This window comes from Salmo trutta, chromosome 3 (assembly GCF_901001165.1).
Source record: "Salmo trutta chromosome 3, fSalTru1.1, whole genome shotgun sequence".
Classification (NCBI taxonomy): domain Eukaryota; kingdom Metazoa; phylum Chordata; class Actinopteri; order Salmoniformes; family Salmonidae; genus Salmo; species Salmo trutta.
Genome location: NC_042959.1, coordinates 7,382,831 through 7,402,071, shown reverse-complemented (window position 1 = coordinate 7,402,071; position 19,241 = coordinate 7,382,831). Strand labels below are relative to the sequence as shown.

The window sequence follows — 19,241 nt, the reverse complement described above, 5'->3', positions numbered from 1 at the left end:
ATGGTGGTTTATCAGCAGTCCAAATGGTGGTTTATCAGCAGTCCAAATGGTGGTTTATCAGCAGTTCAAATGGTGGTTTATCAGCAGTCCAAATGGTGGTTTATCAGCAGTTCAAATGGTGGTTTATCAGCAGTTCAAATGGTGGTTTATCAGCAGTTCAAATGGTGGTTTATCAGCAGTTCCAAATGGTGGTTTATCAGCAGTTCAAATGGTGGTTTATCAGCAGTTCAAATGGTGGTTTATCAGCAGTCAAATGGTGGTTTATCAGCAGTCCAAATGGTGGTTTATCAGCAGTTCAAATGGTGGTTTATCAGCAGTCCAAATGGTGGTTTATCAGCAGTTCAAATGGTGGTTTATCAGCAGTTCAAATGGTGGTTTATCAGCAGTCCAAATGGTGGTTTATCAGCAGTCCAAATGGTGGTTTATCAGCAGTTCAAATGGTGGTTTATCAGCAGTTCAAATGGTGGTTTATCAGCAGTTCAAATGGTGGTTTATCAGCAGTTCAAATGGTGGTTTATCAGCAGTTCAAATGGTGGTTTATCAGCAGTCCAAATGGTGGTTTATCAGCAGTTCAAATGGTGGTTTATCAGCAGTTCAAATGGTGGTTTATCAGCAGTTGAAATGGTGGTTTATCAGCAGTCCAAATGGTGGTTTATCAGCAGTCCATTGCTGGCCACTTACCAGAATCCCACCAAGACCACTTGAATAGGTGCACTCATCCATGGGAACTTCTGAAAAGACCAGAAAACAATGAGACAAACAAAGGAAGGGATACATTCCACTCCTCTGAAATGGCTTCCTCTGTTCTGTCCTATTTCCTCACACTCACTGATCACTGAAAGGGCTGGAGTGCTATAGGTAATATGTGGGTTATTGCTTAGTATACACCCTTTTGTTTCTACCTATCCAGTTAGTTTGAATCAGGATGAGGAAATAGGACACATAGGAAAGGAAATGACTTTAAAGCATTTGGATTTAGCCGCTGACTGTGTCTAGAAGACTGCTACGGAGTCCCTCGATGGCTAACACAACACAGTGACAGGCCATTATATATACACACTCTCTAGTAAAGCCACTTATCAAAAGGCTTAGTGCCATCATATATATGAGACAGTAAGACTGACTGACATCATAGATATGAGAAAGTAAGACTGACTGACATCATAGATATGAGACAGTAAGACTGACATCATATATATGAGACAGTAAGACTGACTGCCATCATAGATATGAGAAAGTAAGACTAACTGCCATCATAGATATGAGAAAGTAAGACTAACTGCCATCATAGATATGAGAAAGTAAGACTGACATCATAGATATGAGAAAGTAAGACTGACTGCCATCATAGATATGAGAAAGTAAGACTGACATCATAGATATGAGAAAGTAAGTGAATATGTAATTTATGTGATCATACGTGAATAAATAAAGTGATAAATGATGTAAATAATACCTTTAGGAAGGCTTTCTTTTCCAAGGTGTTCATTAAAAACGGAGGGATAGCTGAAAAACAGAATAGTGAAATAAAATTGTAATCTTTTAGAAATGTTTACAAACATTATATTTTACCTGATAACATGGTTCATTTCAAGCTTTTATCATTTCCAGTGTATCCTATTGTGTTGCCATGTTTGAGTCACAGATCGCATGGGTTGCCAGATTGGTCCTAAAGCCCATTACGTCATACATACCCATTCCAGGAGAGGCCATGAGGATTCTAGACACCACCACCTGGGAGATAGCCTGCTTAGCGGCGGTCGTTGACTCTCCTAACCGGTTATCGTTCTCGTCTGTTATCGGAATGCCGTGTTTCAGTTCCCTGGACAATAAAAAAAGATGGAAAATAATGGAAACATCTATTATAGGAACTGGCATTGATGATAAAGACACTTTCTTTTCAAAGACCTTGTCCAAGTTGTGGAAAGAATAATGTAAATGTCAATAAGATATGTGTGACCTATGGGTTTAGAAAGGTCAAATTGAGCATTGTAGAGACACCTAATTAATATTTCAAACATTTACAGAGGTACCATACTCTGGAATTCTTATCTTCACATTGCCAAAACATCATCATCCCTCAATAACTTCAAGCAAAGACTGGGATTCAGCCTGATGAACCAAACTACACAATAATCCCCTCCATGTAGCCTAACTCTCTCTCTCACACACACGCACACACACAATCAATTATAATTAATATGCTTTGTTTAGCTGATTGAACAAACTATTTTGTTTGTACTTATGTTATATTATATTATTATATTATATTTGTGGTGTGATTTTCATATCAGCCCTTTTGGGCTTCCAGCCTCACCTGCACACCGCTTTACCTGTTAAATACCTGCACTGTTTTGTCTTTCACTTCTTCTCTTTGGTGTGAATAAATGAAACCGAAATAAAACCTAACATTTAACACTACATTTTATTAAAGAATTTAGAATAAAAACAATTTAAAATGCTGACTGCATATTTGTAAAAGTATATCATCAAACAGGAGGAGATATAGACTGGCTGGTCTTACCGTTGCCTCATGAGAGGGATGTTGATGCAGTTAGCAGCAGCAACAGCAGCGAAGGGAACTAACCTCCCTACGAGGGGAGATATGTGCTGGACAACAACAACAACAAGTTGGAGTGAAACAGATAGACAGGGATGAAATTGATCTATAGAGTCTAATATAATTATTGGGCGAGGCGTATTGTTCCAAAGCTGAAAGCTCTTTGTACATGTCATGATGTTATGACGAGTGGCATTTGTTTCCACAATGGGAATACTGTATGAATTATACAACATTCTCTCTCTCTTTCAACACATTGACTAACCAGCAAAGCAGGCAGCAGGCAAAATATGTAGACTAATTCTATTCATGGTTACCATGCACTTCTATTCATGGTTACTATTCACTTCTATTCATGGTTACTATGCACTTCTATTCATGGTTACCATGCACTTCTATTCATGGTTACTATTCACTTCTATTCATGGTTACTATGCACTTCTATTCATGGTTACCATGCACTTCTATTCATGGTTACCATGCACTTCTATTCATGGTTACTATTCACTTCTATTCATGGTTACTATGCACTTCTATTCATGGTTACCATGCACTTCTATTTATGGTTACTATTCATTTCTATTCACGGTTACTATGCACTTCTATTCATGGTTACCATGCACTTCTATTTATGGTTACTATTCATTTCTATTCATGGTTACTATGCACTTCTATTCATGGTTACTATGCACTTCTATTCATGGTTACTATGCACTTCTATTCATGGTTACCATGCACTTCTATTCATGGTTACCATGCACTTCTATTTATGGTTACTATTCATTTCTATTCATGGTTACTATTCACTTCTATTCATGATAACTACACTGCTCAAAAAATAAAGGGAACACTTAAACAACACAATGTAACTCCAAGTCAATCCCACTTCTGTGAAATCAAACTGTCCACTTAGGAAGCAATACTGATTGACAATAAATTTCACATGCTGTTGTGCAAATGGAATAGACAACAGGTGGAAATTATAGGCAATTAGCAAGACACCCCCAATAAAGGAGTGGTTCTGCAGGTGGTAAGCACAGACCACTTCTCAGTTCCTATGCTTCCTGGCTGATGTTTTGGTCACTTTTGAATGCTGGTGGTGCTTTCACTCTAGTGGTAGCATGAGACGGAGTCTACAACCCACACAAGTGGCTCAGGTAGTGCAGCTCATCCAGGATGGCACATCAATGTGAGCTGTGGCAAGAAGGTTTGCTGTGTCTGTCAGCGTAGTGTCCAGAGCATGGAGGCGCTACCAGGAGACAGGCCAGTACATCAGGAGACGTGGAGGAGGCCGTAGGAGGGCAACAACCCAGCAGCAGGACCGCTATCTCCGCCTTTGTGCAAGGAGGAGCAGGAGAAGCACTGCCAGAGCCCTGCAAAATGACCTCCAGCAGGCCACAAATGTGCATGTGTCTGCTCAAACGGTCAGAAACAGACTCCATGAGGGTGGTATGAGGGCCCGACGTCCACAGGTGGGGGTTGTGCTTACAGCCCAACACCGTGCAGGACGTTTGGCATTTGCCAGAGAACACCAAGATTGGCAAATTCGCCACTGGCGCCCTGTGCTCTTCACAGATGAAAGCAGGTTCACACTGAGCACATGTGACAGATGTGACAGAGTCTGGAGACGCCGTGGAGAACGTTCTGCTGCCTGCAACATCCTCCAGCATGACCGGTTTGGCGGTGGGTCAGTCATGGTGTGGGGTGGCATTTCTTTGGGGGGGCCGCACAGCCCTCCATGTGCTCGCCAGAGGTAGCCTGACTGCCATTAGGTACCGAGATGAGATCCTCAGACCCCTTGTGAGACCATATGCTGGTGCGGTTGGCCCTGAGTTCCTCCTAATGCAAGACAATGCTAGACCTCATGTGGCTGGAGTGTGTCAGCAGTTCCTGCAAGAGGAAGGCATTGATGCTATGGACTGGCCCGCCCGTTCCCCAGACCTGAATCCAATTGAGCACATCTGGGACATCATGTCTCGCTCCATCCACCAACGACACGTTGGACCACAGACTGTCCAGGAGTTGGCGGATGCTTTAGTCCAGGTCTGGGAGGAGATCCCTCAGGAGACCATCCGCCACCTCATCAGGAGCATGCCCAGGCGTTGTAGGGAGGTCATACAGGCACGTGGAGGCCACACACACTACTGAGCCTCATTTTGACTTGTTTTAAGGACATTACATCAAAGTTGGATCAGCCTGTAGTGTGGTTTTCCACTTTAATTTTGAGTGTGACTCCAAATCCAGACCTCCATGGGTTGATAAATTGGATTTCCATTGATTATTTTTGTGTGATTTTGTTGTCAGCACATTCAACTATGTAAAGAAAAAAGTATTTAATAAGATTATTTCTTTCATTCAGATCTAGGATGTGTTGTTTAAGTGTTCCCTTTATTTTTTTGAGCAGTATATTTTGGACATGATAACCACTCATGATATGACTTGTGAGTGGCTACGTCTGATAACACTCTGATGTGATGTGGTTGACGGTAAATGAATGAATGAGAACAGGGTTAATATATGGGTTAATACCTTTGTTAGTGCATTTAGTCCTAGAGCCGTGGCTACTGCCCCTGTGGTAGCAGATACATAGGCTGTGCCAAGCTGACTGCAAATGAGAAATGCATTCATAAATTCACATATTCATACTCATTCACATATTATCCTAACCACAAAACATGAAAGGGTTTTAATAGGTACCAGAAACACAGCAAACAAAAAACTACTGGCCAACATTAACTAAAACTACAAGCCAACATTAACTACACACTACAGGCCAACATCAACTAAAACTTCAAGCCAACATTAACTAAACACTACAGACCAACATCAACTAAAACTACAAGCCAACATTAACTAAACACTACAGGCCAACATCAACTAAAAACTACAAGCCAACATTAACTAAAAACTACAGGCCAACATCAACTCAAACTACAAGCCAACATTAACTAAAAACTACAAGCCAACATCAACTAAACAACAGGCCAACAACAACTGAAACCACAGACGAACAACAACTAAACTACAGGTCAACAACAACTAAACTATAGACCAACATCAACTAAAACTACGAGCCAACATCAACTAAACTACAGGCCAACATCAACTAAAAACTACAAGCCTACATCAACTGAACTACAGGCCAACAACAACTAAACTACAAGCCAACATCAACTAAAACTACAGGCCAACAACAACTACAGGCCAACATCAACTAAAACTACAAGCCAACATCAACTAAACTACAGGCCAACAACAACTAAACTACAGGTCAACAACAACTAAAACTACAAGCCAACATCAACTAAAACTACAAGCCAACATCAACTAAAACTACAGGCCAACATCAACTAAAACTACAAGCCAACATCAACTAAAACTACAGGCCAACATCAACTAAACTACAGGCCAACATCAACTAAACTACAGGCCAACATCAACTAAACTACAAGCCAACATCAATTAAACTACAGGCCAACATCAACTAAAACTACAGGCCAACATCAACTAAACTACAGGCCAACATCAACTGAACTACAAGCCAACATCAACTAAAACTACAAACCAACATCAACTAAAACTACAGGCCAACATCAACTACAGGCCAACAACAACTAAACTACAAGCCAACATCAACTAAACTACAGGCCAACAACAACTAAACTACAGGCCAACATCAACTAAACTACAAGCCTACATCAACTGAAACTACAGGCCAACATCAACTGAACTACAAGCCAACATCAACTGAACTACAAGCTAACATCAACTACAGGCCAACAACAACTAAACTACAGGCCAACATCAACTAAACTACAGGCCAACATCAACTAAAACTACAGGCCAACATCAACTAAACTACAAGCCAACATCAACTAAACTACAGGCCAACATCAACTACAGGCCAACAACAACTAAACTACAGGCCAACATCAACTAAAACTACAAGCCAACATCAACTAAAACTACAAGCCAACATCAACTAAACTACAAGCCAACATCAACTAAACTACAAGCCAACATCAACTAAACTACAAGCCAACATCAACTAAACTACAAGCCAACATCAACTACAGGCCAACAACAACTAAACTACAAGCCAACATCAACTAAACTACAGGCCAACATCAACTAAAACTACAGGCCAACATCAACTAAACTACAGGCCAACATCAACTAAACTACAGGCCAACATCAACTGAACTACAGGGCAACATCAACTAAAACTACAGGCGAACATCAACAAAAACTACAGGCCAGCATCAACTAAACTACAGGCCAACATCAACTAAAACTACAAGCCAACATCAACTAAAACTACAGGCCAACATCAACTGAACTACAAGCCAACATCAACTAAAACTACAGGCCAACAACAACTAAAACTACAGGCCAACAACAAGTAAAACTACAGGCCAACAACAACTAAACTACAAGCCAACATCAACTAAAACTACAGGCCAACAACAACTAAACTACAAGCCAACATCAACTGAACTACAGGCCGACATCAACTAAACTACAGGCCAACATCAACTAAACTACAAGCCAACATCAACTAAACTACAAGCCAACATCAACTAAACTACAAGCCAACATCAACTAAACTACAAGCCAACATCAACTAAACTACAGACCGACTGAGGGAAGTTAATTCAAAGCATACTTCCTTCAGACTAGAATTTGACATTTATTGATTTGACATACCTTTTGTAATATTTATTGAGATGCTTAGTTTTCAGATGAATTTAAAATTACTTCATTACTTTTAAGAAGCTTTTTCCTTTTCAATGATTATCAAATGTTTTGGTTACACCTAGACTCACGTTGGTTGAATGCCCTCCACCTCTTTCCTAATTACTTTTAGCAACATTTCATTTCATGTGCATTGTTTTTTTTTATACAGTTCTTCCGAAGAATAATCACACATAGAAAATGTCCAGGCCCCCTGCAATCAACTTTTTTTTCTCTTTTTTTTTTTTTTTTACATCTGGTCACTGTAAGAATATAGTTGAATAGCCCTGATACAGAAACTATAACACCAACTTACTTAACTGAGAGAGGAGCATCTCCACTCCTATTGGTGTAGTTGACTATTGCATTGAAGGACTGATTGATCCACTGCCATAAGACTACAGCTGGAGTTGTCCTGAGGAGAGAGAGAGAGAGAGAGAGAGAGAGAGAGAGAGAGAGAGAGAGAGAGAGAGAGAGACAGAGAGAGACAGAGAGAGAGAGAGAGAGAGAGAGAGAGAGAGAGAGAGAGCGAGAGAGAGAGACACGTAAATTAGACTGAGACGGGATGATAAGGAAAAGATATATTGACTTGAGAGACAAAGCACCTAACCCTGACAAATGCAGATTTCTTTGTGTACAAAACAAGGGAGTATAGAGATATCAGAGAGAGATGGGAAGCTATCAGGTAATAGCAGACATAACAGTGACAGCACACCACACAACCACTGATCTACCCATCTTCTCAATTACTCATCTCAAAAACACTGCAACTCTGTGTTGACTGATGAGAATGAATGATGAGAACGATACATCCTTGTAGTGTCCGAATCTGACTGGTACTCCGCCTGCTTCAACCTACCTGCTTCAGTATGAACTGCCAGTGACCCATGGCATGACCTGATATCCTTTCTACAACATGCTGTAGTAAACCTACAATGAGATTCTTATAACACTATCATTATAATAGAACAGTCTTATAACACTATCATTCTAATAGAACAGTCTTATAACACTATCATTCTAATAGAACAGTCTTATAACACTATCATTCTAATAGAACAGTCTTATAACACTATCATTCTAATAGAACAGTCTTATAACACTATCATTCTAATAGAACAGTCTTATAACACTATCATTCATTCTAACAGAACAGTCTTATAACACTATCATTCTAATAGAACAGTCTTATAACACTATCATTCTAATAGAACAGTCTTATAACACTATCATTCTAACAGAACAGTCTTATAACACTATCATTCTAATAGAACAGTCTTATAACACTATCATTCATTCTAATAGAACAGTCTTATAACACTATCATTCTAATAGAACAGTCTTATAACACTATCATTCTAATAGAACAGTCTTATAACACTATCATTCTAACAGAACAGTCTTATAACACTATCATTCATTCTAATAGAACAGTCTTATAACACTATCATTCATTATAATAGAACAGTCTTATAACACTATCATTCTAACAGAACAGTCTTATAACACTATCATTATAATAGAACAGTCTTATAACACTATCATTCATTATAATAGAACAGTCTTATAACCCTATCATTCTAACAGAACAGTCTTATAACACTATCATTCTAATAGAACAGTCTTATAACACTATCATTCTAATAGAACAGTCTTATAACACTATCATTCTAATAGAACAGTCTTATAACACTATCATTCTAATAGAACAGTCTTATAACACTATCATTCTAATAGAACAGTCTTATAACACTATCATTCATTATAATAGAACAGTCTTATAACACTATCATTCTAATAGAACAGTCTTATAACACTATCATTCTAATAGAACAGTCTTATAACACTATCATTCTAATAGAACAGTCTTATAACACTATCATTCATTATAATAGAACAGTCTTATAACACTATCATTCATTATAATAGAACAGTCTTATAACACTATCATTCTAATAGAACAGTCTTATAACACTATCATTCATTCTAATAGAACAGTCTTATAACACTATCATTCTAATAGAACAGTCTTATAACACTATCATTCTAATAGAACAGTCTTATAACACTATCATTCTAATAGAACAGTCTTATAACACTATCATTCATTATAATAGAACAGTCTTATAACACTATCATTCATTCTAATAGAACTGTCTTATAACACTATCATTCTAACAGAACTGTCTTAAAACACTATCATTCTAATAGAACAGTCTTATAACACTATCATTCATTATAATAGAACAGTCTTATAACACTATCATTCATTATAATAGAACAGTCTTATAACACTATCATTCATTTTAATAGAACAGTCTTAGAACACAATCATTCATTCTAACAGAACTGTCTTAAAACACTATCATTCTAATAGAACAGTCTTATAACACTATCATTCATTCTAATAGAACAGTCTTATAACACTATCATTCATTCTAATAGAACAGTCTTATAACACTATCATTATAATAGAACAGTCTTATAACACTATCATTCATTTTAATAGAAGAGTCTTATAACACTATCATTCTAATAGAACAGTCTTATAACACTATCATTCTAACAGAACAGTCTTATAACACTATCATTCATTCTAATAGAACAGTCTTATAACACTATCATTCTAATAGAACAGTCTTAGAACACTATCATTCATTCTAATAGAACAGTCTTATAACACTATCATTCTAATAGAACAGTCTTAGAACACTATCATTCATTCTAATAGAACAGTCTTATAACACTATCATTCTAATAGAACAGTCTTATAACACTATCATTCTAATAGAACAGTCTTATAACACTGTTCCTAGGTCGTCATTGAAAATAAGAATTTGTTCTTAACTGACTTGCCTGGTTTAATAAAGGTTAACACACTATCATTCATTCTAATAGAACACTGCTGCTCACCTGTAGAAGGTCATCATACAGCCAGTGATGGTCATGTTCATAGGGACCTGAGCCGACATGCGGCCAATCAGGATCATCTTCTCTCCGGTGTCTGGGTGGAAGGCTGAGTCAAAGATGTACTTGGCTCTCCATAACTCGTCCTCTGTCAGCCCGGGGGACATCACCCCTTGCCTGGGGGAGAGGGGGGGGGGACAAGTGATTAGCTGAGCCTGTTTACTTAGACGCAATACAAGTTTAAACACCACTCTGTTAGATGCACACAACCTGCATTTGATAAACACGGCCCATTGTATTCAATGTTGCATCACAGAATGCAACCATGTGTTGCCTTTCTGGTTAATCAATAGTTAATTAAGGGAAAACTGATCCTAGATCTATGCCAATAAGCCTGGGGTCAATTCTATCAGGAGCTCTCAGCTCAGTTATGGGTTGTTTCCATACAGCAGAATCAAGGAGAACTAGAGAGAACCAGGAAGAACCAGAACCAAGGAGAACTAAGGAGAACCAGAAGGAACCAGAACCAAGGAGAACTAGAGAGAACCAGGAAGAACCAGAACCAAGGAGAACTAAGGAGAACCAGGAGGAACCAGAACCAAGGAGAACTAGAGAGAACCAGGAAGAACCAGAACCAAGGAGAACTAAGGAGAACCAGGAGGAACCAGAACCAAGGAGAACTAAGGAGAACCTGGAGGAACCAGAACCAAGGAGAACTAAGGAGAACCTGGAGGAACCAGAACCAAGGAGAACTAAGGAGAACCTGGAGGAACCAGAACCAAGGAGAACTAAGGAGAACCTGGAGGAACCAGAACTAAGGAGAACTAAGGAGAACCTGGAGGAACCCGAACCAAGGTGAACTAAGGAGAACCTGGAGGAACCAGAACCAAGGTGAACTAAGGAGAACGTGGAGGAACCAGAACCAAGGTGAACTAAGGAGAACCTGGAGGAACCAGAACTAAGGTGAACTAAGGAGAACCTGGAGGAACCAGAACCAAAGTGAACTAAGGAGAACCTGGAGGAACCAGAACCAAGGAGAACTAAGGAGAACCTGGAGGAACCAGAACTAAGGAGAACTAAGGAGAACCTGGAGGAACCAGAACCAAGGAGAACTAAGGAGAACCTGGAGGAACCAGAACCAAGGAGAACTAAGGAGAACCTGGAGGAACCAGAACTAAGGAGAACCTGGAGGAACCAGAACTAAGGAGCACTAGGAGGAACCAGAACTAAGGAGAACTAAGGAGAACCTGGAGGAACCAGAACCAAGGAGAACTAAGGAGAACCTGGAGGAACCAGAACCAAGGAGAACTAAGGAGAACCTGGAGGAACCAGAACTAAGGAGAACTAAGGAGAACCTGGAGGAACCAGAACCAAAGAGAACTAAGGAGAACCTGGAGGAACCAGAACCAAGGTGAACTAAGGAGAACCAGGAGGAACCAGAACCAAGGTGAACTAAGGAGAACCTGGAGGAACCAGAACCAAGGAGAACTAGGAAGAACCAGAACTAAGGAGAACCATGCTCAGAATACAGTACCGGTAGTCACTGATGACTTTGTGTGCATTCTCTAGTTGTTCGTTGGTAAGCAGTACGTTGCGGGGGTCGGTAACGGTGAAGAAGTGTTTGGCCCGGCCCATAAACGTCCCTTGGTCCCATCGAGGCTCCTTGATGTTTATGAAGGTGGAGATTTCTGTCGTCATGGTTATCTGAAAGGACACAACATTCATAACAAAGATTCATTATTTTGTCCTTGTATATCTACCCTGTAAACACTCATAACACACATTAGTTACATTGTCCCAGGTGATTTATCTACCGGCGCTCGACCAAAATTCATAAATTAGCCTCGCTACTGTCAGAGGAAGCGAAGTTCAGAACAACCTTCTGAATAAATGCTGTAATAAGGTGTCCCTGTGATAAGTTTCTTTCCACAAGATTAGTTTCCACAACTTGTGGCACTCACAGGAACAGTTCTAAACAGCATTAAGTCACTGTCATCTGGGTCCCCAGTCCTAGTGTTAGAGACAAGGAGACAAACGCAACACAAATCACCAAAAGCTAAACAAGGGGCCGTGACTATTGTATTTCCTAGAACAAAACGAACCCTGAAACAGCATTCCACTAATTCAATTTCATTCTGAAACTAAAGTAGACATAGTTCCCCAATCCCCCCCCCCCCCCCCACACACACACACACACACACACACACATTTTGTTGAGTTGATTACACATTCTGTAGGCCTATATTACACACATCAGCCAGAAATCACTCCTTTCTAGGTAACTTCTCTTATATTACCACAAAATCATTTCACAACTGCTGTCCCTTGAGAAGAATGAGTAATTTAGAACACACTGTGAGAAATTCTTCTCAGTATTAGCTTAGCAGGAAAGCTGATTCAGTATAATGTTGCTATGGAGATGAGCTGACTGACCTGACACAGGGGTTTTGAAGCACTAAATTGTCCTGAACTTCACAACCCCAGACCTGTGTCCGGGTCGTGGTGTCTTTTCAAAAGCCCCAAACCCCACACCACGCCCTCCTACCCCGTTATGTCCCTCTCTCTCAATTCAATTACATTTAAGGACTTTATTGGCATGGGAAAAATTTGTTTAGTGCCACGTCCTGACCAGTATAGGGGTTATTTGTTATTATAGTTTGGTCAGGACGTGGCAGAGGGTATTTGTTTTATGTGGTTTGGGCTATGTATTTAGGTAGAGGGGTGTTTGGTTTATGTGGTTCGGGGTTTGTTAGTCTATGTTCTATGTTAGTATATTTTTGTAGTTAATTGGGGTTGGACCTTCAATTGAAGGCAGCTGGTTATTGTTGCCTCTGATTGAGGGTCCTATAATTAGGAGTTTGTTGGTCATGGGTTTTTGTGGGAGATTGTGCTTGTTTAGCTGTGTGCCTGACAAGACTGTCCAGTTCGTTTGTATTTTGTATACATTGTATGTGTTTCCCTTCTTCACCAAATAAAAAGAAGATGAGTATATATTTTCCCGCTGCGTCTTGGTCTCTACCCTACGACACCCGTGACATTTACATTGCCAAAGCAAGTGAAATAAATAACAAAGGTGAAATAAACAATAAAAAAATGAACAGTAAACATTACACTCAAAAATGTTCCAAAAGAATAAAGACATTTCAAATGTCATATTATGTCTGGTATATATGGTAACGATGTGCAAAAGGGAAAATAAATAAACATAAATATGGGTTATATTTACAGTGGGCTTTGTTCTTCACTGGTTGCCCTTTTCTTGTGGCAACAGGTCACAAATCTTACTGCTGTGATGGCACACTGTGGTATTTCACCCAATAGATATTTGGGTGGCAGGTAGTCTAGTGGTTAGAGTGTTGGGCCAGTAACTGAAAGGTTGCTAGATTGAATCCCTGAGCTGACAAGGTAAAAATCTGTCGTTCTGCCCCTGAACAAGGCAGTTAACCCACTGTTCCTAGGTTGTCATTGTAAATACGAATTTATTCTTAACTGACTTGCCTAGTTAAATAAAGATAAAAAAATATATATTTTCGTTTCCTCATGATTTGGTTGGGTCTAATTGTGTTGCTGTCCTGGGACTCTGTATGTGTTTGTGAACAGAGCCCCAGGACCAGCTTGCTTAGGGGACTCTTCTCCAGGTTAATTTCTGTGTAGGTGATGGCTTTGTTATGGAAGGTTTGGGAATCGCTTCCTTTTAGGTGGTTATAGAATTTAATGTGTCTTTTCTGGATTTTGATAATTAGTGGGTATCGACCTAATTCTGCTCTGCATGCATTATTTGGTGTTTTACGCTGTACACCACAAAAATAATCTCTCATATCCTAGGCAACACCTTGTCTAGCAGTAAGCCCATATGTCTACGTTTAGTGTGACAGAACAGAGAAAGGCTCTGGAGAAAATCCCTTTAATTTGAGAACTTCTGCATTAAGCCATACTACTGCATGTTTATTTTCTTATCAAATGGATGTTACGTTGTTTTTTTTTAATCACAGAGAGGAAAAATAATCAGGACATTCCCGAGATACAATATAACCCAGTCTGAACTGGATTCTATTAACCCGTTGTTACAATGTAACCCAGTCTGAACTGGATTCTATTAACCCGTTGTTACAATGTATCCCAGTCTGAACTGGATTCTATTAACTTGTTGTTACAATGTAACCCAGTCTGAACTGGATTCTATTAACCCGTTGTTACAATGTAACCCAGTCTGAACTGGATTCTATTAACCCGTTGTTACAATGTAACCCAGTCTGAACTGGATTCTATTAACCCGCTGTTACAATGTAACCCAGTCTGAACTGGATTCTATTAACCCGTTGTTACAATGTAACCCAGTCTGAACTGGATTCTATTAACCCGTTGTTACAATGTAACCCAGTCTGAACTGGATTCTATTAACCCGTTGTTACAATGTAACCCAGTCTGAACTGGATTCTATTAACCCATTGTTACAATGTATCCCAGTCTGAACTGGATTCTATTAACCCGTTGTTACAATGTATCCAGTCTGAATTGGATTCTATTAACCCGTTGTTACAATGTAACCCAGTCTGAACTGGATTCTATTAACTTGTTGTTACAATGTAACCCAGTCTGAACTGGATTCTATTAACCCATTGTTACAATGTATCCAGTCTGAACTGGATTCTATTAACCCGTTGTTACAATGTAACCCAGTCTGAACTGGATTCTATTAACCCGCTGTTACAATGTAACCCAGTCTGAACTGGATTCTATTAACTTGTTGTTACAATGTAACCCAGTCTGAACTGGATTCTATTAACCCGTTGTTACAATGTAACCCAGTCTGAACTGGATTCTATTAACCCGCTGTTACAATGTATCCCAGTCTGAACTGGATTCTATTAACTTGTTGTTACAATGTATCCCAGTCTGAACTGGATTCTATTAACCCGTTGTTACAATATAACCCAGTCTGAAATGGATTCTATTAACCCGTTGTTACAATGTAACCCAGTCTGAACTGGATTCTATTAACTTGTTGTTACAATGTATCCCAGTCTGAACTGGATTCTATTAACCCGTTGTTACAATATAACCCAGTCTGAACTGGATTCTACTAACCCGTTGTTACAATGTAACCCAGTCTGAACTAGATTCTATTAACCCGTTGTTACAATGTAACCCAGTCTGAACTGGATTCTATTAACCCGTTGTTACAATATAACCCAGTCTGAACTGGATTCTATTAACTTGTTGTTACAATGTAACCCAGTCTGAACTGGATTCTATTAACCCATTGTTACAATGTATCCAGTCTGAACTGGATTCTATTAACCCGTTGTTACAATGTATCCAGTCTGAACTGGATTCTATTAACCCGTTGTTACAATGTATCCCAGTCTGAACTGGATTCTATTAACTTGTTGTTACAATGTATCCCAGTCTGAACTGGATTCTATTAACCCGTTGTTACAATGTAACCCAGTCTGAACTGGATTCTATTAACCCGTTGTTACAATGTAACCCAGTCTGAACTGGATTCTATTAACTTGTTGTTACAATGTATCCCAGTCTGAACTGGATTCTATTAACCCGTTGTTACAATGTAACCCAGTCTGAACTGGATTCTATTAACCCGTTGTTACAATGTAACCCAGTCTGAAATGGATTCTATTAACTTGTTGTTACAATGTATCCCAGTCTGAACTGGATTCTATTAACCCGTTGTTACAATATAACCCAGTCTGAACTGGATTCTATTAACCCGTTGTTACAATGTAACCCAGTCTGAACTGGATTCTATTAACCCGCTGTTACAATGTATCCAGTCTGAACTGGATTCTATTAACCCGTTGTTACAATGTAACCCAGTCTGAACTGGATTCTATTAACCCGTTGTTACAATGTAACCCAGTCTGAACTGGATTCTATTAACCCGTTGTTACAATGTATCCAGTGTTGTATCCATCCAGTTCCACGTTGCTGCAGATGTAACAGGGGACATTTTGAAACGCATGTCTCTGTCTGTAAACCGTTATGTGAGAAACTGCAAAGGCATTGGTGTAGCTCGTGCACGGGTCTACTACTGGATGATGAAATTGCACCAAAGATGGCTGCATGAGTAACGATAAAACACAGGTATTCCTTAGACTCCGGCTGGCGGCTGTAAAATGTCTATGAGAGGCGCTCCTGTATCTTTAAATGTAATTATGGTTCACGGGGTTCTCACGAGATAGATCAATTCAATGGATACAGACCATAATAACTCAATGCACAAGCACGACTGATGGGTGTCTCCTTATCGCGGTGTCTCTCTCACACACACACAACAATCAGTCTGTAGCAAATATGTCTTATTGGTTATTCACAAACAACAGTTGTTATAAATCTGTCTTCCTCTGATAAAATGTCAATCAGTCAGACTGCCTGTGTGTCAAATCCAATACAACAATAGGCTGAAGCTCTAATACAAAGGCAACATTGATTTGATGATATCTGTTATCTCATTCTAAAATTGAACTTTGACAATGGGCGGTTTGTCTTACGCCTGCTACTTTAGGTTAGGTGGTATTTGGGCTAAATACCTCTGTTCCTGCCCCACGTTTAACCAATCACTGGCCTCAATGGCTACATATTAAGCTATATTAGCTACATTGTAACGTATTTCTTAGGCTACAATGGGAGTTCCCATAGCATAGCCTAATTACACAACTGCATAACGTTGTGCAAGAACCGGCCAGCTCTGGTTTGAGAGAGGGTCAGTGAAATATAGCCAACAATATTTCTCATCATTTTGTCAAATGAACCGACCGTGCAAATGGATCCGGACGCACAATCCTACTATTGGCTTGATCAGATAAATGGATCAACGCGATGCAGATTAGCTTGATCTGGAGTAAATCGCTGCATGTATACAGATCAATATGGATAAATCAAATCAAATTGTATTTGTCACATGCGCCGTATACAACACCTTACAGTGAAATGCTGAATACAACAGGTATTCAACCTTACAGTGAAATGCTTACTTACAAGCCCTTAACCGACAATGCAGTTTAAAAATTATACCAATTCAGCATCCAACATGTTGCAAATGTAATATCTCCGCTAATAACCTATTATCCCAAGCATCTGTTTCAGGCCAGCTGTGCGCCCCCTGTTTCAACTAAAGCACTGCCTGCCACACCCCCCTCCCTCAAAAAAAGTGGTATCAAATCCAACATGTGTTATAAAGGTATCCAGACACTTACTGCACTGAGCTCCGATCCTTGTCTGGCACGGTCACAGCAGTCCGCCGCCAGAGATGTCCCTGAATAGCTAGCTCAACGAAGCTCATTGGACATGTATGTGCAGCGGCAACCCAGCACCAACAGGCGCACAGCAGTGGGGCCGGAGTTCCTTTCACAATAAAAGCCCAACATGAAATCAATGCAAATAAACAGGCCAAAATATCAATATCTCGAAATCATAAAAATGTTAAATATTCTTGCTCCATACCCAAAAATGTTCATGGCGAGGTTTATCATAATTTAAAAGTCAATGATAGTTCATTGTTTTTTTTTCTCAGACCAGGACTTTTATTTGCAAATATTTTTGGGGTAGTCACTAGTGTTCAGTTATGTGTGAAAACTTAACCTTACTATTTTTGCGGAACAGATAGATAATTGATGACAATAACACAATATATTTTTTGTATTTAACTAGGCAAGTCAGTTAAGAACAAATTCTTATTTACAATGACGGCCTACAACGGCCAAACCCGGACGACGCTGGGCCAACTGTGCGCAGCCCTATGGGACTCCCAATCAAGGACGGATGTGATACAGCCTGGAATCGAACCTGAGACTGTAGTGACCCCTCTTGCACTGAGATGCAGTGCCTTAGACCGCTGCACCACTCGGGAGCCCCAATACAACCTTGAAAGATAGCTTTTTTTCCCTTTGTATTGTCTAGTTCTGGGCCTATCTCCATAAACTTGCATTAAAGAATATCAGGAAGCAGAATCACTGCATTATGCGCATCATCAGTAGACTCCCAATATTTGAAGCAATGTTAACGTCCACTGATTATACAAGACTGGGGCTTGCTCCTTTGTAGAAGGGGAAACATTACAAAGCCAACAAAAAGCGTTTACACAAGCAGCCTAATTCTGATTTTTTTCACACAAAATTGTATTTTTACCAAGCACATCAGATCTTTTCAAATCAGGTCTTTTCAGGGCTGATCTGATTAGTCAAAATACCAATTAGTAAAAAAAAGATCAGAATTGGGTGGGCTGTCTAAACGCTGCCTTATATGGCCCGTAACGGTCTGATATGGTTTGGTAGAGTGCATGGCAGCGTGTATAACTTGGCTTGTAGTTGAAATTGCCATGTATGTTGCTTTCACTTTTGGCCCAGATAATGGGGGGAGGGGTGATGTTCAACATCAAGGGCAGTGGAAGGAAAGCTGGTTTTCCAGTAGTCAGCTCTTTTAACACAGACCTAATGGATTGTACTGTTGTAAATCAGTTGTAGGCTGCTGAACACTGGGCCTTTGATTTGACAAAATACAAATTAAATGGAAGCGTAGAGAAAGATTAACTAACATATTTTCAATCATATGTAAAATTCCCTCTAATAACAAATTTGAACTTATCCACCCAATCTTTGCAGCCATTCATATCATAGGCCTATCTAACTAGAGGCTGGACATTCATATCATAGGCCTATCTAACTAGAGACTGGACATTCATATCATAGGCCTATCTAACTAGAGACTGGACATTCATATCATAGGCCTATCTAACTAGAGACTGGACATTCATATCATAGGCCTATCTAACTAGAGACTGGACATTCATATCATAGGCCTATCTAACTAGAGACTGGACATTCATATCATAGGCCTATCTAACTAGAGACTGGACATTCATATCATAGGCCTATCTAACTAGAGACTGGACATTCATATCATAGGCCTATCTAACTAGAGACTGGACATTCATATCATAGGCCTATCTAACTAGAGACTGGACATTCATATCATAGGCCTATCTAACTAGAGACTGGACATTCATATCATAGGCCTATCT

The 19,241-nt window shown here is 39.5% G+C and overlaps 1 protein-coding gene across 1 annotated transcript; it reads right to left on the bottom strand.

The window, feature by feature from the left end:
- Positions 1-662: 662 nt before the first annotated feature.
- Positions 663-17,499, bottom strand: LOC115167393 (sideroflexin-1). Its single transcript, XM_029721789.1, has 9 exons — positions 17,419-17,499; positions 11,736-11,905; positions 10,208-10,378; positions 7,611-7,709; positions 5,090-5,165; positions 2,525-2,610; positions 1,695-1,822; positions 1,457-1,506; positions 663-731 (listed from the first exon to the last, which is right to left on the bottom strand). The coding sequence occupies exons 2-9, from the start codon at positions 11,897-11,899 to the stop codon at positions 678-680; spliced, it is 828 nt and encodes a 275-aa protein (XP_029577649.1). The 5' UTR covers positions 11,900-11,905; positions 17,419-17,499; the 3' UTR covers positions 663-677.
- Between the last annotated feature and the right edge of the window lie 1,742 nt (positions 17,500-19,241).